Source organism: Zalophus californianus, chromosome 7, assembly GCF_009762305.2.
Source record: "Zalophus californianus isolate mZalCal1 chromosome 7, mZalCal1.pri.v2, whole genome shotgun sequence".
Lineage (NCBI taxonomy): Eukaryota > Metazoa > Chordata > Mammalia > Carnivora > Otariidae > Zalophus > Zalophus californianus.
Genome location: NC_045601.1, coordinates 96,458,143 through 96,483,584, shown reverse-complemented (window position 1 = coordinate 96,483,584; position 25,442 = coordinate 96,458,143). Strand labels below are relative to the sequence as shown.

The 25,442-nt window shown below is 37.4% G+C and overlaps 1 protein-coding gene across 1 annotated transcript in view; it reads left to right on the top strand.

Annotated features, from left to right (window-relative positions):
• The window catches only part of HCRTR2 (hypocretin receptor 2), a 117,131-nt gene that overhangs the window by 55,746 nt on the left and 35,943 nt on the right, over positions 1-25,442 (top strand). The window contains exon 2 of the mRNA XM_027603242.1: positions 22,361-22,539. Coding sequence (XP_027459043.1) covers positions 22,361-22,539 — 179 coding nt within the window. The remainder of the gene's footprint in view (positions 1-22,360; positions 22,540-25,442) is intronic.

The following is a 25,442-nucleotide window of genomic DNA, read 5'->3' as shown; positions in this document are numbered from 1 at the left end:
GCTACCAAATATAGTCATTAATAAAACTGCAGATGCTAAGACCATGTTGTCTTCCACCCTCCTCACCTTCCTATAGGTCAGCCACAAAAGCTTAGCAATACCCATTAATAGCAGCACTGTTTTGGTCTCTGGCAGCTCCCACACAAAGTCTTGGTGTCAATCTGTGGTTGAGCCTCGCCCTGAAAGAAATAATACCATTAACAGACAGCCGAAAAGTTAAACCTAGTTTTTCCCACTTTTCTCACTGTATTTTTACCTCTCTGAAGAATTTCTTTTTTTTTTTTTTTTAAGATTTTATTTATTTATTTGAGAGAGAGAGAAACAGCATGAGAGGGGAGAGGGTCAGAGGGAGAAGCAGGCTCCCCGCTGAGCCGGGAGCCCGATGTGGGACTCGATCCCAGGAGCCCAGGATCATGACCTGAGCCGAAGGCAGTCGCTTAACCAACTGAGCCACCCAGGTGCCCTGAAGAATTTCTTTTGGACTTGATTCCTGTAAATTATTAGCTCCCTTGTCTTTCTGGTTTTTAACATTCTTCTATGTACAGTTCCTTCCTGCACATTTGTGTTTGTGATGATACTGTCTTTCTAAATCTCTTCCCAAACAAATTATTAACTGTGGTTTCTTAATTATTCCTCACATTACCTCCCTGGTATCAACAGCACAGTGACATCATTAGTCTCCATGAGAATTCCCCTGCCTGCATTAACATAATGAGCAGGTGCCAGTGAAAACATATTTATCAAATTATAGACTTTCATATTTTCTTGAGGAAATGAAAACATTTTAAACATATTGTTATATATGCATATACAGTAATTTTTTAAGTTTGCTCTCTATTAATATTAGATAACATTTTGGGTGGCACATTTCACACACAGTGCCTCTTGGCAGTGTCCCCTCTGTCAGACTTATAGAAAAAGAAGTGGCACATTTGCTTACTGTTCTTCTAAGCACAGACGGAGAGATTTATAGACAGAGAGATTTATAGACAATGTTGCCAAGGTGTCAAGGTAGAGAATGGGAGATTGAGCCAGGTATATTGTTATATTGGCCCCAGGAAGAGAAGAAGGCAAAACTAACAGTAGGAAGATGGGCCAATACCAGAGTTGTGAAGTGCACTGAAGGTGAGAAAAAGGAAAATACTTCAGGATTTCATGCAATTTGTTTTACCCTTTTAGGACTAGACCAGTAAGCAACTTCCCTGCTTCTTAAATTTGTAGTCCTAATGATTCTAGATGACCCTATTCCATGACCTGCTTTCATGATAGATTTCTTACAGAAGTTAAATATAGACTACCTTCTTTGTGTTTTCAATTTCTTTTATTGTTGTTGTTTTCATTTAGAAAAATGGTTTTATTTCAGCTAACTCATTTATTTGTATGTAGTTTAAAATATGTTGGCCATTTTATCTTTTCTTGGAAATTGTTTTTAGTCTAGAAAAATCCTAATTGAAATAAATATATTTATATCTACATTATAATGAATTTTGCAGATCAGGGACAGAACATTTGACTGCATAAAGAATTTTGCAGATAATTTAATGTTTAAAACAACCCTGAAGTAACAGGGTAAGCAGTTTCAAAGGCTTTCACTGACACTTTGTGGCAAAGGGTGGAACTACATGATTTTTTTTTTAAGTTTTCTGACATGTTTACCATCTTATACATATGTAATATAATCAAGGAATTATCATCTTATCTACCCATATACATATATATGTAAATAAATAACCAATAAATTAACAATATTTTATTAAGATATTATCTAAATTATAATATCACAACATACTAATAAATAATACTTTGGTTTTGCAAATAATAAAATTGTATATAAAATCGTGGTTGTTGTCTTAAAAACTTCCATTAATACATTAGAAGTACAATAATTGTGAATAATTGCATTTCACTATTTAGCTAATCATTTAAAAAGCTTATGAAACGAGTAATTAAGATTGTCCCCTGGCATTTTCAATCTGTGTTTAAGATTTTTGAGGCACATAGGTGGCTCAGTTGGTTAAGTGTCTGACACTTGATCTCAGCTCTGGTCTTGATCTCAGGATCTCAGGGTCATGAGTTCAAGACCCACGTTTTTAACAAAAGATTTTTGAGGGACAGCATTATGGTTCAAAAATTTATTTTCCATTTCATGGCCCTTTTTATCATGGACATTTTTTAAATTATGGTAAAATACACATAACTTAAAATTTACCATTTTAACCATTTTTAAGTATATAGTTCAGTGGTGTTAAGTATATTCACATTGTTGTGCAACCATCACCATAATCTCCACAAATTTTCTGTCCTGCAAAACTGAAACTCTGTTCCCCTTAAAAAGAGCACCTTATTTTCCCCTCTACCCAGCTTCTGGCAACCACCATTCTACTCTCTATCTCAATGAATTTGACTGCTCTAAATACTTCATATTAAGTGGAATCATACAATTACTAGCCTTTTGGGTCTGACTAAATTCAGTTAGCATAATGTTGATACCTTATTTTAGTGTTACAAAAATTAAATAAATTTGAAAATGCTTAAAATGTTGCTATATGTAGTACAGATCTTTTCAAGGTGCTCAGTAACTAATTAATATCATGCACAGTCCCCTCTTAATATCAAATACCAACTGTTGATATTTCAAGGCCCAAGTGTTTGTAAGAGATACAATCTCACTTACATGGCTTACATATTCTTAATCAGGTCATACCACCAACAGATGAACAGTATTTCACTTTGGTTTAAATTTTTTCAAGTGTAAGTATTGATTTGAGGGAGAAAGTAACTTTGTCCATGTATGGGCCTGAAAGGTGCTGAAAGCCAGTTTTACTACAAGTGCAGATTAAAATGGCGAAGTCCTTATTTAAACTAATATTTTATTTTACCATTTGAAAGTAACTTTAATCTTTGGCCCATATGATAATAGGCAAATAGCTAAGGTTATTTCTAAAGACTGTATCTATATATTGTTTTAAAAATCCATCTTGCATCACAAGTGTAGATGTTCTCATATAGCTTGAGCCACTTTCCATCTGTCAGTCCGGCAGGGAATAAATGGGACCTGTATATCAGCAGATTCTTACAGAGGTGGACTCACTGAATCTGCATTCTTGCCTTCTGTTATTTTTTTATCCCCTCTGTGCTTAACTCCTTCTCATTTTTCTTGTTCATGGAGACAACCTTGTAAGTGCAGACTAGCTATAATGAACTTTAATATTGGTGTATCATGATCATTCAGGGAACCGAATTCCAAAGTAGTACCAAGTTCATGTCTTAGGACCTACTAAAGTTAATCAGAAGGTAATGTATCGAGAATTGAGAGCCAAGAGAATAAATGATAAGCAGATAAGTTCTCCGTAAGCTCTTAGGCTTTAATCCAAAGGAGTGAAGAAAATAAATACTCCATTCAGCTATTGGGTTTTTTTCCCCTCCTTTTAAGGGAGCTCATGTACCATACCAATGGCAGCAATGTACTATAAGTTTATGAACAAATCAGTTCTATGAATATTTATTTGTTGTAAGTTTTTTTTTATTTTTTAAAGGTTTTTATTTTATTTTTTATTTTTTTTAATTTTTTATTGTTATGTTAATCACCATATATTATATCATTTGTTTTTGATGTAGTGTTCCATGATTCATTGTTTGTTCATAACACCCAGTGCTCCATGCAGAATGTGCCCTCTTTAATACCCATCACCAGGCTAACCCATCCCCCTCCCCTCCTCCCCTCCAGAACCCTCAGTTTGTTTTTCAGAGTCCATCATCTCTCCTGGTTCGTCTCCCCCTCTGACTTACTCCCTTCATTCTTCCTCTCCTGCTATCTTCTTCTTTTTCTTTTTTCTTAAAATATGTTGCGTTATTTGTTTCAGAAGTACAGATCTGTGATTCAACAGTCTTGCACAATTCACAGCGCTCACCATAGCACATACCCTCCCCAATGTCTATCACCCAGCCACCCCATCCCTCCCACCCCTCAACCACTCCAGCAACCCTCAGTTTGTCCCTGAGATTAAGAATTCCTCATATCAGTGAGGTAATATGATACATGTCTTTCTCTGATTGACTTATTTCACTAAGCATAACACCCTCCAGTTCCTTGTATAAGGGGGCCCTACTCAAATATGACTGGTCTCCTTATAAGAAGACAGCCATGTGGAGACAGAGACACCAGAGAACACCACGTAATAATGAAGGCAGAGACTGGAGTTGTGCAACTGCTCACAAAGAGTGTCAAAGGTTACCAGCACACACCAGAAGTTAGGCAAGAGGCAAGGAAGGATTACTCTACAGGTTTCAGGGGGAACATGCTCCTGCTGATACCTTGATTTTGGACTTTAGTATCCAGAACTGTTGGGACAGCCAGTTTAAGTTGGGTTAAGACACCCAATTGGTAGTGCTTTGTTATAGGAGCCCTAGGAAACAAATACAGATACAACATAAGAAAAAATAGATAAGGTTTATTCCTTGAGTTTCAGGAAAGAATTAAGAACCCATGAAAATTAAACAAAAGCAGATATCAACTCAATGTGAACAAGAACTTCCTATAGCTAAAACCACCACAAAAAGAACCCAAGGGCTATAGCAAGTCGTGAATTCCCCACTATTAAAAATATTCAAATGGAATGGATCAGGAATGTTGCAGAGATGATTTATACATCAGATGTCAAGTTAGACTGAATGATCTCCAACTCCCAAATTCTATGGACCTCCCAAATTCTTATGGACGTTAAAGTCCTGTCAAACAGTGTGCCTTCCTTTTCAACTTCTGTTTCAGAGATATATTAGGAAGGTTTCTTCCATATCTTGGCTATTGTGAATAATGCTACAATAAACATAGAGGTGTGTATATCTTTTTGAGTTAGTGTTTTCACTTCATGTGGGTAAATACCCAATAGTGGAATTTTATTGGATCATATGGTATTTCTATTTTTAGTTTTTTGAGGAACCTCCATACTTTTTAAAATTGTGGCTGTACCAAATTACATTTTACCAACAGTGCATGAGAGTTCCTTTTTCTCTGCATCCTCGCCAATACTTGTTTCTTGTTTGTTTTGTTCTTGTTTTTTACTTTTTAAGTTTTTACTTTAATTCCAGTCAGTTAACATATAGTGTTATTTTAGTTTCAAGTGTGCAATATACTGATTTAATACTTCCATACATCACCTGGTGCGATGTATGTTCCATACATCACAAGTGCACTCCTTAATCCCCATCACCTATTTCACCCATGCCCCCCCCCCCCCACCCCCGCCCCGGCTCTCCTCTGTTCTCTATAATTAAGAGTCTGTTTCTTGATTTGTCTCTGTCTTTTTTCCCCCTTTGCTCATTTGTTTTGAGTCTTTCTCTGACTGGCTTATTTCACTTAGCATTATATACTCTAGTTCCATCCACGTCATTGCAGATGGCAAGATTTCATTCTTTTTATGCTGAATAATATTCCATTTTATATGTATATCACATCTTCTTTATTCATTCATCAATCAGTGGACACTTGGGCTGCTTCTGTAGTTTAGGTATTGTAAATAAGGCTGCTATCAACATAGAGTGCATATATCCCTTTGAATTAGTGTTTTTGTATTCTTTGGGTAAATACCCAGTAGTGTGATTGCTGGATAATAGGGTACTTTTATTTTTAACTTTTTGATGGGGCACCAGGGTGGCTCAGTCAGTTAAGTGTCTGCCTTTGGCTTAGGTTATGATTTCAGGGTCATGGGATCTAGCCCCACCTCAGGCTCCCTGCTTCACAGGGATTCTGCTTCTTCCTCTGCCTGCCACTCCCCCTGCTTGTGAGTGCTCTCTTGCTCTCTCTCTGTCAAATAAATAAAATATTAAAAAAAAAACTTTTTGAGGAAACTCCATGTGATTTTCCACAATGGCTGCACCAGTTTGCATTTGCACCAACAGTGGGAATGCCCAAATGATCCTTTTCTCCACATTCTCACCAATACCTGTTGTTTCTTGTGTTGTTGATTTTAACCATTCTGACAGGTGTGAGGTGATATCTCATTGTAGTTTTGATTTGCATTTCCCTGAAGGTAAATGATGATGAACATCTTTTCATGTGTCTGTTGGCCATCTGTATGTCTTCTTTGGAGAAATATCTGTTCATATCTTCTGCCCATTTATTAATTGGATTATCTGGTTTTTGGGTATTGAGTTTTATAAGTTCTTTATAAATTTTGGATACAAACCGTTTGTTAGATATTCATCTGCATATATCTTCTCCTATTCTGTAAGTTGTCTTTTAGTTCTGTTGATTGTTTCCTTCACTTTGCAGAAGGTTTTGATTTTGATATAGTCACAATCGTTTATTTTTGCTTTTGTTTCCCTTGCCTCAGGAGACCTATCTAAAAAAAAGTTGCTACAGTCAGTGTCAAAGAAGTTACTGCCTATGTTCTCTTCAAGGACTTTTATGGTTTCAGGTCTCACATTTGGATCTTAAATCCATTTTGAATTTATTTTTGTATATGGTGGAAGAAAATGGTCCAGTTTCTTTCTTTTGCATATAGCTATCCAGTTTTCCCAACACTATTTCTTAAGAGGCTGTTTTCAAATGGGCAAAAGCCCATTAGATATTCTTTTCTGCTTTGTCAAAGATTAATTGATCATATAGTTGTGGATTCATTTCTGGGTTTTCTATTCTGTTCTATTGATCTATGTGTCTATTTTTGCATCAGTACCGTACTGTTTTGATTAATACAGCTTTGTAATATATTTTGAAGACTGGAATTTTGATGCCTCCAGCTTTGCTTTTCTTTTTCAAGGTTGCTTTGGCTATTCAGGGTCTTTTCTGGTTCCACACAAATTTTAGAATTGTTTGTTCTACTTCTGTGAAAAACACTGTTGGAATTTTGATAGGGATTGTTTTAAATGTGTAGATTGCTTTGGGTAGACATTTTAACAATATTTGCTCTTCCAGTCCACGGAATGTCTTTCCATTTTTTGTGTTACCTTCCATTTCTTTCATCAGTGTTTTATAGTTTTCAGAGTACAGATCTTATACTGTACTCTGGTTAGGTTTATTCCTCAGTATCTTTTATTTTGTATGTAATTTTAAATGAAATAGTGTTCTTAATTTTCTTTCTGCTGCTTCATTATTGGTGTACCTTGATTTTGTGTCCTGCAACTTTACTGAGTTCATTTATTAATTCTTGCAGTTTTTTGGTGGTGTCTTTGGGTTTTCTATATATAGTATCATATCATCTGTAAGTAGTGAAAGTTTTACTTCTTCCTTGCTGATCTGGATACCTTTTATTTATTTTTCTTGTGTGATTGCTGAGGCTAGGACTTTCAGTACTATGCTGAATAAGATTGATACCAGTGAACATCCTTGTCTTCTTGTGACTGTACAGGAAATGCTCTCAGGTTTGTCCCATTGAGGTTGATGTTAACTGTGGGTTTTTCATATATGGCCTTTATTATGTTGAGGTATGTTCGTTCTAAACCTACTTTGTTGAGGGTTTTTATCATGGATGGATGTTGTACTTTGTCAAAAGGTTTTTCCAAATCTACTGAAATGATCATATGGTTCTTATCCTTTCTCTTACTGATGTGGTATATGATGTTGATTGATTTGCGAATATTCAACCATCCTTGCAGCCTAGGAACAAATCCCAGTTGATTGTGGTGAATGATTTTTTTAATGTATTGTTGATTCAATTTGCTAGTGTTTTATTAAGGGTTTTTGCATCTGTGTTCATCAGGAATATTGGCTGGTAGTTCTCTTTTTTAGTGATGTCTTTATCCAGTTTTGGTGTCAGGAAAATGCTGACTTCAAAGAATGAATTTGGAAGTTTTCCTTTCTTTTCTATTTTTTGGAATAGTTTGAGAATAATAGGTATTAATTCTTCTTTAAATGTTTGACAGAATTTGCCTGTAAAACCATCTGGTCCTGTACTTTTGTTTGTTGGAAATTTTTTGATTACTGATTCAATTTCCTTGCTGGTAATTGGTCTGTTCAAATTTTCTATGTCATCCTGTTTCAGTTTTGGTAGTTTATATGTTTCTAGGAATTTATTCATTTCTTTTCCTTGTCCAATTTTGTTGATATATAGTTTTTCATAATATTCTCTTATAATTGTATTACTGTTGTATTGTTTTTCTCTTTTCTCATTTGCGATTTTATTAATTCGGGCCCTTTCTCTTTTTTTTCTTGATAGATCTGGCTAGAGGTTTATCAATTTTATTGACTTTTTCAAAGACCCAGCTCCTGATTTCATTAATCTGTTCAATTTTTTTTTAGTTTCTATATCATTTATTTCTGCTCTAATCTTTATTATTTTTTTCCTTCTGAAGGTTTTAGAATTTTTGTTATTCTTTTTATAGCTTCTTTAGATGTCAGGTTATGTTGTTGAGATTTTTCTTGCTTCTTGAGGTAGGCATGTATTGCTATAAACTTTCCTTTTAGAACCAATTTTGCTGCATCAGAAATGTTTTGGACCATTGTGTTTTCATTTTCATTTGTTTCCATGTACTTTTTATCTCTTTTATTTCCTGGTTGACTCATTCATTGTTTAGGAGCATGTTATTTAACCTCCAACTATTTGTGGTCTTTTCAGATTTTTTTCTTGTGATTGATATCTAGTTTCATAGCATTGTGGTCAGAAAAGATGAATGGTATTACTTCAGTTTTTTGAATTTGTTGAGGCTTGTTTTGTGAACTAATATGTGATCTATTCTGGAGAATGTTACATGTGCACTTGAAAAGAATGTGAATTCTGTTTTAGGATGGAATGTTCTGAATATATCTGGTATACCCATTTATTCTAGTCATTCAAAGCCATTGTTTTCTTGTTGATGTTCTGTTTAGATGACCTGTCCATTGATGTAAGTGGGGTGTTGAAGTCCCCTACTATTATTGTATTATTACCAGTTAGCTCCTTTGTGTTTGTTATTAACTGTTTAATGTATTTGGGTGCTCTTATGTTGGGTACATAAATATTCACAATTTTTATATCTTCTTATTGTATTGTCCCCTTTATTATTATATAGTGCCCTTTGTCTCTTATTACAATATTTGTTTTAAAGTCCATTTTGTCTGATATAAGTATTGCTACTCTGACTTTGTTTTGACAGCCATTTGCATGATAGATGTTTTTCCATCCTCTCACTTTCTTTTTTTTAAGATTTTATTTATTTATTTGAGAGAGACAGAGGTAGTGAGAGATAACACAAGTGGGGAGGAGAGGGAGAAGCAGGAAGCCCAGCATGGGGCCCAATCCCAGGACCCTGGGATCATGACCTGAGCAAAAGGCAGACACTTAACCATCTGAGCCACCCAGGCACCCCCATCCACCCTCTCATTTTCAATCTTCAGGTCTTTAGGTCTAAAATGAGTCTCTTGTAGGCAGCATATAGATGGCATATCCATTTTGTCACCTCATGCCTTTTGATTGAAGCTTTTAGTCCATTTACAGTCAAAGTAATTATTGATAGATATGTATTTATTGTCATTTTATTACTTATTTTGTGGTTGTTTCTGAAGATTTTCTCTGAATTTTTTTTATCTTTCTCTCTTTCATGGTTTGTTGATTTTCTTCAGTGATACATTTGGATTTCTTTCTCTCTATTCTTGTATATTTATTCGTGGTTTTTGATATATGGTTACCATTAGGTTTGTATATAACCTCTTCTGCATATAGCAATCTATATTAATTTCATGGTCTTTTAATTTTGAACGCATTTTTACTCCTGTCCTTTCCACATTTTAGGTATATATTATTATGTTTTACATTCTTCTGATTTTGTGAATTCTTTGGCAGATTTTTTACAGAAATATTCATTTTTATTGTTTTTGTGTTTGTATTTCCTACCTTTGTACTATCACTCTTGGTCTCTTCTTTACCCTCAAAGTGTACCCTTTAGTATTTCTTACAGGGCTGGTTTAGTGATCATGAACTCCTTTAGTTTTCATTTGTCTGGGAAACTCTTTATCTCTCCTTCTATTCTGGATGATCACCTTGGTGGATAGACTATTCTTGGCTGCAGATTTTTCCCATTCAGTACTGTGAATATATCATGCCACTCCCCTCTGGCTTTGAAAGTTTCTGCTGAAAAATCCTCTTTTAGCTTATGGGTTTTTTACTATAAGTTACTGTCTTCTTTTGTCTTCCTGCTTTTACTTATTTTTTTTAAAGATTTTATTTATTTATTTGACAGAGAGAGACACAGTGAGAGAGGGAACACAAGCAGGGAGAGTGGGAAGGGTAGAAGAAGGCCTCCTGCAGAGCTGGAAGCCTGATGCAGGGCTCGATCCCAGGACCCAGGGATCATGACCTGAGCCGAAGGCAGATGCTTAATGACTGAGCCACCCAGGTGCCCCTTGTCTTCCTGCTCTTAAATTTTTTTCTTTATCACTATATTTTGCCAATTTAGTTACAACATGTCTTGGTGTGGATCTGCTTTTGTTGATTTTGATGGGAGTTCTCTGTGCCTCCTGGATCTGGATATCTGTTCCTTCCCCAGATTAGGGAAGTTTTCAACTATTATTTATTCAAATAAATTTTCTGCCCTCTTTTCTCTCTTCTTCTTCTGGGACTCCTGTAATCTGAATGTTATTACATTTGATGGAGTCACTGGGTTCCCTAAGTCTAGTATCATTTTGCATAAGTATTTTTTTCTCTCTCTTTTGTTCAGCTTGATTACTTTCCATTACTCTGTCTTCTAGGTCATTGATTCATTCTTCTACCTCTTTCAGCCTAGTGTTCATTCTGTCAAGCATGTTTATCATTTTGTTTGAGCCCTTTCTCTCTGCTATGTTATTTCTTATCTTTGTGTTAAAGCTCTCTTTCATCTCTTCTACTCTTCTCAAGTCCATTGAGTATCCTTGTGATCATTACATTAAATTCTGTATCAGACATGTTACTTATATCTGTTTTGCTTAGATCTCCAGCTATGACCTTGTCCTGTTCTTTCATTTGGGATAAATTAGAAGGAATCTCTGTCTTCCTTCCTCATTTTGTCTAGGTCTCTGTGCCTTTTTCTGTGTGTTAAGAAAGTCAGCTACATCTCCTATTCTTGAAGGTAATGGCCTTATGAAAAAGAGGTCATGTAGTGCCTTGCTTATATTGTCCCATGTTCTCCAGGGTCTGGTGCTTCCAGGAGTGTTTCCATGTGTGCTGTGTGTGGTCTGCTGCTTTGTCCTGGCTGCTTTGTCCCTCAGACCAGTCATCTGCAAGAAGCTCTCATTGCCCATTGTGGGCAGTGTTTGGTCCCTGGCCAAAATGTAGCATATTTTAACTAGGTGTACTCTGGTCTGTTTATGAAGTAAGTTCTGTCACAGTGGCCTCCAGAACTGAGGCTCTGCAAAACTCTGGCATTGGGAAACACAGTGTGAGCAAGTGTTTGGGCCAGTTTCTCGGGGTGGTGGGGAGGTGGGCACCATGCTGGGACTGAGATGAGCATGACTAAGAAGGGCAGTTCCACTGGAGTGTGATGTGGGTCTTGGTGTAAGCAAGTTAGATAGCAGTGTGGACACTGTGCTGCTTCCCACAGGTAGCCCTGTATTTATGCTAAGGGATGGGGGAGGGAAATGGCATTATTCAGTTCCTTTGTTCCTGGAAGTGTCTCTCCATGAATGCTGCCTCTTTAGAACATGCTCTGAGATGAATGAATAACCTCCCCACTATGTGCCCCAGGTGCACTTCAGATAGCTGGTTCCATGCTGTATGTCTTCAGGCTATTTGCCTTTCCTTTTCTCTAAGAGCAGCCCCAATGTCTTCCAGGCTTTATCCCAGCCAAGCCCCCTGACCTCTAAAACTCCAGGCTTTAAGCCCTGCTGTTTGCAAGAACTCAAAAAATTCAGCCCCTCTTGCTTTCCACCCTAATTGCTATGGGGATTTGTTTTCCCCATGCACTCCCCTGTGTACTAGTCTGTCTCTAGCCCTTCTTTGCAACTGTGGCTCCCTTCCCACCACATTGACCATGATCTGTTTCTCTCACAAACTTCATCTCTGCATTTCCTACCCTCTTTGATGTGGCCTCTTCTCTACCTTTAATTGTGGAGTTTGTTCTCCAGTCTTCATGTTGATTTATGGGGTATTTAGGATGATTTGAAAGTTATCTAGTTGTATTTGTGGGACGAGGTGAGCCTAGGGTCCTCCTCCTCCACTGCCATCTTCCAATCTCTCTCTTTTGTATTTCTCTATTTTAGCCGTTCTAACAGGTATGAGATGATATCTCACTGTGGTTTTGATTTGTATTTCCCTGACAATTAGTGATGTTGAGCATCTTTTCATGTGGCTGTTGGCCATCTTTTTGTCTTCTTTGGAAAAATGACTATTCAGCTCCTCTGCCCATTTTTAAATCAGATTGTTTGTTGTTTTGGTGTTGAGTTGTATAAGTTCTTTATATATTTTGGATATTAACCCCTTATCAGATGTAACAGGCCTCCAGTTATGGAATGAGTAAATCATGGGAATAAAGGGCAGAGCCTAAGGAATGCAGTCAATGATATTGTAAAAGTAATGTAACAAGACAGATGGCATAGCCACATTTGTGGTGAGCATAACATAATGTATACACATGACAAATCACTAAGTGGTATACCTGAAACTAATGTAACATTGTATTTCAACTATACTAAAAAAAAATATATTAAGATAGCATAGCAGGGTGGATAAGATTTAAATCTAAACTCTAGCACTTACAGGGGGGCGGAGCAAGATGGCGGAGGAGTAGGAGACCTGGATTTCCTCTGGTCTCAGGAATTGAGCTGAATAGGGATCAAACCATTCTGAACACCTACGAACTCAACAGGAGATCGAAGAAGAGAGTAGCAACAACTCTCTGAACAGAGAAGTAACCACTTACTGGAAGGTAGGACATGCGGAGAAGTGAATCCGAGGCGATATTCAGGAGGATAGACAGCAGGGGAGGGGGCTTCCGTCGGCCACTTCTGGCAAGTGCTAGAGCCGCGGAGCACAAAATTGGAACTTTTAGAAGTCGGTTCCCCACCAAAAACTAATGATGTAATATATGGTGATTAACATAACAATAAAAAATAAAAAAAAAAAAAGAAGTCGGTTCCCCTGAGGGATGTCACTCTGGTGGCTAAGCGGGAGGTGGAAACCTCACGGGACAGTGTGGACTCAGGACCCTCGGGGTCACAGAAAGACCGGGGGTGCCTGAGTGCAGCAGAGCTCCCAGGTATTGGAGCGGGGAAGCCGGCTGCAGAGACAGAGCCGAGGGCGCGGGCTCTCAGCTCGGGGTGGCCATAAACTGTGATCTGTGGCCCAATTGGGCCACTGCGCCTCCAGCAGGGACCCAACAAGCAGCAGAGCCGGGGAGACTCCCCTTGCTCCCCCAGGAGGAGCAGAGTGGGAGTGCACCGCAGGGATCTGCTGGGCTTGAGACTCCAAACAGGGTCGGGTGCCAGAGATAGAAACGCTCGGTCACAAGCCAGGTGAGCACGGAGTGCGGCCGGAGACCAGGGAGACGGGAGTGATTGACTGCTTTTCTCTGGGGGTGCACTGAGGAGCGGGGCCCCGAGTTCTCAGCTCCTCCGGGCAGAGAGTGGGAGGCCATTATTTTCACCCTAGTCCTCCAAAGCTGTACCGAGAGCTTGCAGGGAACAAAAGCTCCTGAGAGCAAACCTGAGCAACTTGCTTAGCCCAGACAGACAAGGGCGGGGCAATTCTGCCTCCGGCAAAGACATTTGGGAACCAAGGCAACAGGCCCCTCCCCAGAAGATCAGCACGAACAGCCAGCAAGCCAAGACCAAGTTTACCGATCAAGGAGAACGGGAGAACTCCAGCGCTAGGGGAATACTGCACATAGAATTCATGGCTTTTTTACCATGATTCATTAGTTTTTCAAAGTTAATTTTTTAGCTGGTTTTTTTTTTTTGAATTTTTCTTTTTCCCTTTTTCAACCAACATCTTATCAATCCCTTTTTTAAAAAAACATTTTTTTATTTTTCATTTTTAGAGTCATATTTTATCCCTTCATAGTAGTTACCCTTATTTTTGGCATATATATATAAGTTCTTCTCTCTTTAAAATTTTGATATACAGTTTCTTCTAACAGATCAAACTATACCCTAAATCACTAGTGTATGGCTTTGTTCTAGTCTCCTGCCTGATCACAGTCTCTTCCATTTTTTCTTTACTTTTTTTTTTTAAATTTTCTTTCTTCTTTCAAACAACTTCTTATCTTATCAATTCCGTTTATAAAACGTTTTATAATTTTCATCTTTACAGTCATCTTCCATCCCTTCATTGTATCAACCCTTATTTTTGTACATATATAAGTCTTTCTTCCTTTAAAATTTTAGGAGGCACTTTCTTCTAACAGACCAAAAAACACCCAATATCTAGTGTGTGGCACTGATCTATGCACTAGCCTGATCATATTTGATCATATTGTTTTTTGTTTTGTTTTGTTCTGTTTTTGTTTGTTTTTATCTTTTTCTTTTTCTTTTCTTTTTTTTTCTCTTTCTTTTTTCTTTCTTTCTTTACCTTTCTTTTAGCCTGGTTTCAGGTCTTTTCTGATTTGTATAGAGTATATTTGCTGGGAACGTTGTTAACCTGTTAGCATTTTGTTCTCTCATTCATCTATTCTCCTCTGGACAAAATGACAAGATGAAAAAAAATCACCTCAGCAAAAAGAACAAGAGGTAGTACCGTCAGCCAGGGACCTACTCAATACAGACATTGGTACGATGTCGGACCTAGAGTTCAGAATCCTGACTTTAAAGGTACTAGCTGGGCTTGAAAAAAAGTGTGGAAGTTATTAGAGAAACCCTTTCAGGAGAAATAAAAGAACTAAAATCTAACCAAGTCGAAATCAAAAAGGCTATTAATGAGGTGCAATCAAAAGTGGGGGCACTAACTGCTAGGATAAATGAGGCAGAAGAGAGAATCAGCGATATAGAAGACCAAATGATGGAAAATAAAGAGACTGAGAAAAGAGAGATAAACAACTACAGGATCACGAGGGCAGAATTCGAGAGATAAGCGATATGATAAGATGAAACAACATTAGAATAATTGGGATCCCAGAAGAAGAAGAAAGAGAGAGAGGGGCAGAAGGTATATTGGAGCAAATAATAGCAGAGAACTTCCCTAATGTGGGGAAGGAAACAGGCATCAAAATCCAGGAGGCACAGAGAACCCCTCTCAAAATCAATAAAAATAGGTCAACACCCTGACATCTAATAGTAAAACTTGCGAGTCTCAGAGACAAAGAGAAAATCCTGAAAGCAGCTCGGGAGAAGAGATCTGTAACCTACAATGGTAGAAACATTAGATTGGCAACAGACCTATCCACAGAGACCTGGCAGGCCAGAAAGGACTGGCATGATATCTTCAGAGCACTAAACGAGAAAAATATGCAGCCAAGAATACTATATCCAGCTAGACTGTCATTGAAAATAGAAGGAGAGGTAAAAAGCTTCCAGGACAAACAAAAACTAAGGGAATTTGCAAACACAAAACCAGCCCTACAAGAAATCTTGAAGGGGGTCCTCTAAGCAAAGAGAGAGCCTAAAAGCAGCATAGACCAGAAAGGAACCCAGACAATATACAGTAACAGTCACCATAGAGGCAATACAATGGCACTAAATTCATATCTTTCAATAGTTACCCTGAATGTAAATGGGCTAAATGCCCCAATCAAAAGACACAGGCTATCAGGTTGGATTAAAAAAAACAAGACCCATCAATATGCTATCTACAAGAGACTCATTTTAGACCCAAAGACACCCCCAGATTGAAAGTGAGGGGGTGGAAAACCATTTACCATGCTAATGGACACCAAAAGAAAGCTGGGTTGGCAATTCTTATATCAGACAAATTAGATTTTAAAATAAAGACTGTAATAAGAGATGAAGAAGGACACTATATCTTAAAGGGTCTATCCAACAAGAAGATCTAACAATTGTAAATATCTATGCCCCTAACCTGAGAGCAACCAATTATATAAGGCAATTAATAACAAAAGCGAAGAAACACATTGACAACAATACAATAATAGTGGGGGACTTTAACACCCCCCTGACTGAAATGGACAAATCATCTAAGCAAAAGATCAACAAGAAAATAAATACTTTAAATGAAACACTGGACCAAATGGAATTCACAGACATATTCAGAACATTCCATCCCAAAGCAACGGAATACACATTCTTCTCTAGTGCCCATGGAACATTCTCCAGAATTGATCACATCCTAGGTCACAAATCAGGTCTCAACCGATACCAAAAGATTGGGATTATTCCCTGCATATTTTCAGACCACAAAGCTTTGAAACTAGAACTCAATCACAAGAGGAAAGTTGGAAAGAACTCAAATACATGGAGGCTAAAGAGCATCCTACTAAAGAATGAATGGGTCAACCGGGAAATTAAAGAAGAATTAAAAAAATTCATGGAAACCAATGAAAATGAAAACACAACTGTTCAAAATCTTTGGGATACAACAAAGGCAGTCCTAAGAGGAGAGTATATAGCAATACAAGCCTTTCTCAAGAAACAAGAAAGGTCTCAAATACACAACCTAACCCTACACCTAAAGGAGCTAGAGAAAGAACAGCAAATAAAGCCTAAACCCAGCAGGAGAAGAGAAATAATAAAGATCAGAGCAGAAATCAATGAAATAGAAACCAAAAGAACAGTTGAACAGATCAATGAAACTAGGAGCTGGTTCTTTGAAAGAATTAACAAGATTGATAAACCCCTGGCCAGACTTATCAAAAAGAAAAGAGAAATGACCCAAATCAGCAAAATCCTGAATGAAAGAGGAGAGATCACAACCAACACCAAAGAAATACAAACAATTATAAGAACATATTATGAGCAACTCTATGCCAGCAAATTAGATAACCTGGAAGAAATGGGTGCATTCCTAGAGATGTATCAACTACCAAAACTGAACCAGGAAGAAATAGAAACCTCAACAGACCTATAACCACTAAGGAAATTGAAGTAGTCATCAAAAATCTCCCAACAAACAAAAGCCCAGGGCCAGATGGCTTCCCAGGGGAATTCTATCAGACATTTAAAGAAGAATTAATACCTATTCTCCTGAAACTGTTCCAAAAAATAGAAATGGAAGGAAAACTTCCAAACTCATTTTATGAGGCTACCATTACCTTGATCCCAAAACCAAACAAAGACCCCATCAAAAAGGAGAATTACAGACCAATATCCTTGATGAACATGGATGCAAAAATTCTCACCAAAATACTAGCCAATAGGATCCAACAGTACATAAAAAGGATTATTCACCACGACCAAGTGGGATTTATCCCTGGGCTGCAATGTTGGTTCACCATCTGCAAATCAATCAACGTGATACAATACATTAACAAAAGAAAGAAGAAGAGTCATATTATTCTCTCAATAGATGCAGAAAAAGCATTTTACAAAGTACAGCATCCTTTCTTGATCAAAACTCTTCAGAGTATAGGGATAGAGGGTACATACTTCAATATCATAAAAGCCATCTATGAAAAACCTACAGCGAATATCATTCTCAATGGGGAAAAGCTGAGAGCTTTTCCCCTAAGGTCAGGAACGCGGCAGGGATGTCCACTCTCACCACTGCTATTCAACATAGTATTAGAAGTCCTAGGCACAGGACGCCTGAGTGGCTCGGTTAAGCGGCTGCCTTCGGCTCAGGTCATGATCCTGGAGTCCTGGGATTGAGTCCCACATCGGGCTCCCTGCTCAGCAGGGAGTGTGCTTCACCCTCTGACCCTCCCTCCTCTCATGCTCTCTCTATCTCATTCTCTCTCTCAAATAAATAAATAAATAATTAGAAAGAAAGTAGTCCTAGCCACAGCAATCAGACAACAAAAAGAAATCAAAGGCATCCAAATCGGCAAAGAAGAAGTCAAACTCTCACTCTTTGCAGATGATATGATACTGTATGTGGAAAACCGAAAAGACTCCACCCCAAAACTGCTAGAACTCATACAGGAATTCAGTAAAGTAGCAGGATATAAAATCAATGCACAGAAATCAGTGGCATTCCTATACACCAACAACAAGACAGAAGAGAGACAAATCAAGGAGTCGATCCCATTTACAATTGCACCCAAAACCATAAGATACCTGGGAATAAACTTAACCAAAGAAGCAAAGGATCTGTACTCAGAAAACTATAAAATACTCATGAAAGAATTGAAGAAGACACAAAGAAATGGAAAAACGGTCCATGCTCATGGATTGGAAGAACCAACATTGTGAAGATGTCAATGCTACCTAGAGCAGTCTACACATTCAATGCAATCCCCATCAAAATACCATTGCCTCCACTTTTTTCAAAGAAATGGAACAAATAATCCTAAAATTTGTATGGAACCAGAAGAGACCCCGAATAGCAGAAGAATGTTGAAAAAGAAAAGCAAAGCTGGCTGCATCACAATTCCGGACTTCCAGCTCTATTACAAAGCTGTCATCATCAAGACAGTATGGTACTGGCACAAAAACAGACACATAGATCAATGGAACAGAATAGAGAGCCCAGAAATGGACCCTCAACTCTATGGTCAACTAATCTTTGACAAAGCAGGAAAGAATGTCCAATGGAATAAAGACAGTCTCTTCAACAAATGGTGTTGGGAAAATTGGACAGCCACATGCAGAAGAATGAAACTGGACCATTTCCTTACACCACACACAAAAATAGACTCCAAAGGGTTGAAAGACCTAAACGTGAGACAGGAGTCCATCGAAATCCTAAAGGAGAACACAGGTAGCAACCTCTTCGACCTCAGCCGCAGCAACTTCTTCCTAGAAACATCGCCAAAGGCAAGGGAAGCAAGTGCAAAAATGAACTATTGGGATTTCATCAAGATAAAAAGCTTTTGCACAGCAAAAGAAACAGTCCACAAAACCAAAAGACAACCGACAGAATGGGAGAAAATATTTGCAAATGACATATCAGATAAAGGGCTAGTATCCAAAATCTATAAAGAACTTATCAAACTCAGCACCCAAAGAACAAATAATCCAGTCAAGAAATGGGCAGAAGACATGAACAGACATTTTTCCAAAGAAGACATCCAAATGGCCAACAGGCACATGAAAAAGTGCTCAACATCGCTCGGCATCAGGGAAATCCAAATCAAAACCTCGATGAGATACCACCTCACACCAGTCAGAATGGCTGAAATTAACAAGTCAGGAAACAACAGATGTTGGCGGGGATGCGGAGAAAGGGGAACCCTCCTACACTGTTGGTGGGAATGCAAGCTGGTGCAACCACTCTGGAAAACAGTATGGAGGTTCCTGAAACAGTTGAAAATAGAGCTACCCTATGATCCAGCAATTGCACTACTGGGTATTTACCCCAAAGATACAAATGTAGGGACCCGAAGGGGTACATGCACCCCGATGTTTATAGCAGCAATGTTCACAACAGCCAAACTGTGGAAAGAGCCAAGATGTCCATCGACAGATGAATGGATAAAGAAGAGGTGGTATATATACACAATGGAATATTATGCAGCCATCAAAAGGAATGAGATCTTGCCTTTTACAACGACATGGATGGAACTGGAGGGTGTTATGCTGAGTGAAATAAGTCAATCAGAGAAAGACATGTATCATATGACCTTGCTGATATGAGGAATTTTTAACCTCAGGAAACAAACTGAGGGTTGCTGGAATGGTGTGGGGTGGGAGGGATGGGGTGGCTGGGTGACAGACATTGGGGAGGGTATGTGCTATGGTGAGCGCAGTGAATTGTGCAAGACTGTTGAATCACAGATCTGTACTTCTGAAACAAATAATGCAATATATGTTAAAAAAAAAAAAGAAGAAGATAGCAGGAGGGGAAGAATGAAGGGGAGTAAGTCGGAGGGGGAGACGAACCATGAGAGACGATGGACTCTGAAAAACAAACTGAGGTTTCTAGAGGGGAGGGGGGTGGGGGGATGGGTTAGCCTGGTGATGGGTATTAAAGAGGGCACGTTCTGCGTGGAGCACTGGGTGTTATGCACAATCAATGAATCATGGAACACTACATCAAAAAGTAATGATGTAATGTATGGTGATTAAAATAACAATAAAAAATTAAAAATAAATAAATAAATAAATAAATAAATAAATAAATAAATAAATAAAATAAACTCTAGCACTTACAAACTTTTTGTCCTTAGGTAGTTTCCTTAACCGCTCTAGCCTCAGTTTCACAACTGTTAAGCAGGGATAGTAATGGTAATCACTTATAGTGTTATGAGACTGAAACTAGTTAATAATTTACATTGCTTAAAACGGGGCATGACACATAGTAAATAGCATAGAAATATTTCCTGAAAATATACTTTTCTCATATTGGCTAGTCATAATGCATCAACACTGTCTTTCCATCATTGCCTCACTTCGAAAATATGGAGAATTAGGAGTCAATCTAGAACTTATATTTTTTTAAGTCTTATTTTCTTTCCTAGATCCAAAATTGTACCATTTGGACCATTTGTTGACTAAATATCAGTGGGGTGAGACTTATATCAATTTTCTAATAACAAACTATGATAATGTGCTAGTCAACTGAGAGTGTGCCTATGTGTGTGTGTGTATGTGTGTGTGTGTGTGTGTGTCTTCAAGTGTTTCTGGGAAGTAAATCATTCAGCATTATCACTTTCAAATAGTAAAGACTACAGTTTACCCTAATAAAGTTAATCTGAGTTTTTGGGTACTAATGTTCTGGAATTAGAGAAAGATGTGAAGTTTTCAAAATTAAATCCTCAGGAATTCAGGGATTTTATTAAGTTAGCATATGCTGGTGACTGGAAGATAATTTCAGTTTCTTCAGCATATGAAACTCTTAATAAGCGGTACATAATTGTCAAAAAGAAATCTTTACTTAGTGACTTAAATTTAACAAAATGTGCTTTTATTTCTCCACTCTATAAGGTTATGAATCACTGCATTATTTGGGTGCGTAGGTGACAGCTCTGACAGTTTGATGATACCCAAGGCAAATTTGCAGTTACTGCCAGTGAAGCAATCCATCAATAGATGTGGGTAACAGTGCTTACACCTATATAATTCTTGAGCCAGTGATCATGTAACCTTTGAATACACCACACAGAGAAAAACAGAGAATTGAGGAACTAGATGTTCTTTCCATAAAGAGCAACTGAATAAGATAGAACACCTTTTAAAAATGAAGATAAACTGAAAGACAATGAGGATGGCTCAACCCAGGAGGTATTGAAAAATGTGTTTGATTTGAGGTGATGTTTAGAGGCCATCCAGAGTAATAGAGAGGAAACAGGACTGAGTCTCTAGAGTATATATGTGTTTTGTTATAACTAGTTCACCAACCCCCCAACAAAAAAGCAACACCTCACTTGGTGTTGAATCCCCAGTTGTAGCTGTAGTTCTGTGCTTTATGAGCCATTTGTCCCTAGGCAAGCTCCATGAATTCCCTGTGTCTCAATTACTGCATATATAAAATGATGGTAACAATGTCTTCCCTTGGGATTGTCAAGATTAAACGACCTAAGTATATGAACCATATAGCTCAGTGTTTGCCAATAATAGGGGCTGAAAAATTGTTGGCTTTTGTCTTTTAAACCTCTTCATCAATTAGAAGTTCCAAATGCAGAGTTTGGCAGTAGATAGGTTAAACATCATGGTTGAGGCAGACACTACAGTTCATTGAAAATAGCTAGCTCCTAATTCATCTCACTTCGGTAAATATTTCTTGACTCTCTGCTACATGCTGAGCACTGAGGGAATAGAAAGAAGAATCAAAGATTGTTCCTCAGCTTCTGGGAATCACAATTCAAAATCAAGTAGAAATTAATGCAGTCTTATGATCCATTGAGAAATGTCTTGTAAGGTAAACGAACTGATGGTAAGCATGGATTCAGCATTCACACAAACTGACTGATTCAATGAAAACAGTACAGCCTTAAATCATCTTCCTTTTTCAATATTTATTTGTGGTCTTTACAGGAGCATTAATTAGCTTGGCAGTGTTTCCTAATTAGTACCTATTTTCTTTGTATAGTTACTTTTAGTCTATTTGGGCTGCTATAACCAGAATACCATAAACTAGTGGCTTATAAACCACATAAATGTACTTCTCACAGTTCTAGAATCTGAGAAGTCCGAGATCAAGGCTGTAGCAGTTTCAATGTCTGGTGAGGGCCAGTTTCCTCGTTTATAGCCAACAGTTTTTTTTTCACTTTGTCCTCAGATGGTGGGAGAGTCAAAGGATTTCTCTGAGGTCCCTTTTATAATGGCACTAATCCCATTCTTGTGGGCTCTAACACCATGATCTATTCACCTCCTAAAGACCCACCTCTTAATACCATCACACTGGGTGTTAGGATTTCAACATATGAATTTTGTGAGGACAAAAATATTTAGTCCTTAATAGTAACTATTCTTTTTTTTCCCCCAAATTAGTTTGTGTGGCAGTGTGGAAGAACCACCACATGAGGACGGTAACCAACTACTTCATAGTCAACCTTTCTCTGGCTGATGTGCTCGTGACCATTACCTGCCTTCCAGCCACATTGGTGGTAGACATCACTGAGACCTGGTTCTTTGGACAGTCCCTCTGTAAAGTTATTCCATATTTACAGGTAATTGTTTTTCACACTTCTTTTTATCCAAACACAGAAGCTACTGAAAAGGTATTTTCAATTAAGGATTGAAAAGTATTTTCAGTTATAATCATCTGGTCAATTAATTAGTGAGCTAAGAGAGAAATATACCTGCTTCTGGAATTAGCAAACTTAAGAAAAGTAATACTTGATAATTTTTGGGTAAATAAGTTAAGTTCTGGGTAAAAAATAAAACAACAGAATCCTCAAGTCATCATTAGATGCTGAATAAACCTTTTATTTCTCTGATTTCAAATTTTCCCACTGTAAAGTAAGGAAATTGAACAAATAATTATTGAGCCTCTTCTAGTTCAAATAAGCAAGGTCTGTCTATTTTTATAAGTGGTTTTGTTTCACACTGAGAAATTAAAGCTATGTGATCAAAGCAAAGCAGTGAACAGATTTTAGTGTTGATTCTGAATCATACTACCAGGTTTGGAATCTCTGTTCTGCTATTTATTGAATGTATGCTATTGAGCCAAATACACAAGCTCTTTGTGATTCACTTATTAGAGGATAATAATTTTAATTATAGCTAACTCCTATGGTTATGACATTTTCCTTAGCTAATCTATATAAAGTACGTGGCATAGTGATTACTCTCTGGAAGATGATGATCCTATAAAAATATAGTATATTCTCAATAAACATCAGTCATCATCATTCTCATTAACATCATTAGACATTTTATTGTTCTGTGTGCAAGTAGCTTTTCTACAGTGAATTGTCCTATAAGAAATTGAGAACAGATGCTTTCAGAGAATAATTTTGTTGTGGATATTCTGATAGTTCTAAATCTTTGAAAGTGAAATGTTTTTAAGCTAGTGGCCATAGCCACAGCCCTCAAAGAGATGGATTCTCTTTAGCAATTGGACAGTGAATGAGATCATGCCATTCTCTGCTTGTCTTCCTGTAACCATCCCCCACCCCACATTCCCTACTCCATCCAGTCTCCCAGATGGTGAGCACAGTATTTGGAAGGGATGAAAATATGCTCCCAATAATGAAAAATTGGTGCAGGTAGAACAATTGGACATGCAAAAAAAAAAAAATCTAGACACAGACCTTACACCCTTCACGAAAATTAACTCAGAATGTATTGTAGACCTGAGTATAGAATATAAAACTATAAAACCTCTATAAGATAACAAAGAAGAAAACCTAGATGATCTTGGTTATATTGATGACTTTTTAGATACAACACCAAAGACATGTTCCTTGAAAGAAATAATTGATAAGCCAACTTCACTAAATTTAAAACCTTCTACTCTGTGAAAGACAAGAGAATGGAAAGACAAAGACCCGGGAGAAAATATTTTCCAAAGATACATATAATAAAGGACTGACATCCAAAACATACAAAGAACTCTTAAAAACTCAACAATAAGGAAACAAATAACTCAATAAAAAAATGGGCCAAAGACCTTAACAGGACTTCACCAAATAAGATATACAGATGGCAAAGAAGTGTATGAAAAGATGCTCCTCATCATATATCATCAGCAAAATGCAAATTAAAATAACAATGAAATACCACATTATACCTATTAGAATGGCCAGATTTTGGAACACTGACAACACCAAATGCTGGTGAGGATGTGGAGTAACAGGAGCTCTCATTTATTGCTGATGGCACAGCCACTTTGATACACACTCTGGGAGTTTTCTTATAAAACTATACATACTCCCTTCATATGATCCAACAGTTGCATTCCTTGGTATTTACCCAAAGGAGCTGAAAACTTATGTCTACACAAAAACTTGCATACAAATGTTTATAGCAGCTTTATTCACAACCAAAACTTAGATGCAACCAAGATGTCCTTCAGTAGGTGAATGGATAAATATACTGTGGTACATCCAGACAGTAGAATATTATTCAGCACTAAAATGAAATGAACTGTCAAGCCATGAAAAGACACGGGGGAACTTAAATGCTTATTACTAAGTAAAAGAAGCCCAAGCTGAGAAGGCTACATATTGTATGATTTCAATAATATGACATTCTGGAAAAGGCAAAACTAGAGAGACAGTAAAAAGATAAATGGTTGCCAGAAGTAGGAAGTGATAAGCACAGATTATGATAGTACAATGGTGGCTATATGTCATTATACATTTTTCTAAACACATAGAATGTACACCACTAAGAGTGAACCACAATATAAACTATGGACTTCTGATGATTATGATGTATCAATGTAGGTTCATCAATTGTAAGAGATGTACCCCTCTGGTGGAGGGATGTTGATAATGGGAGAGACAGGGAGTATATGGGAAATCTCTGTACGTTCTCAGTTTTGCTGTGATTTTAAATGTATCCCCAAAGTAAAGTTTTAATAAAAAACAAAAGATGGAGGAGACACAAATAACCCATTGCTAGAAATTATATTGATTAAGCTTTTGGATATGAAGTGTTATGAAGAGATCTTTACCCCAATAATTCTTCAATAACCTCATAAGTAAAAGTGATAATTTTTAAGATTAGATTAGACATCATTGACAGTATAGAAAGTATAAAATGCCATGGACATTATAAGCTTTTTGGCAAACATTAGCTATAAGTTTAGTTTGTGTCAGTCAGATGAAAACCATGAATGTGTTACAAAAATAAAATTCAGTAACTTTTTCTGTTTTGAGATAAATAGTACATTGAGCAACAGAGGAAAGTATCCTTATTTAAAAAAATCATTAAGAAATTGGTCTTATGGTTTTGCATGGAGACACTGGAGAAATTGCAAATAGCCCAGAATTCTAATATTTTACCATCTCTTGGTTTTAATAACCACCCAGGGGAAAATTTGAGGGATCATCTTAAGTTTCAAGATATAGGCAGTTGTCCAGATTCTTCTGTTGGCTAAGTGAGAATATTCTATGCTCTCTCT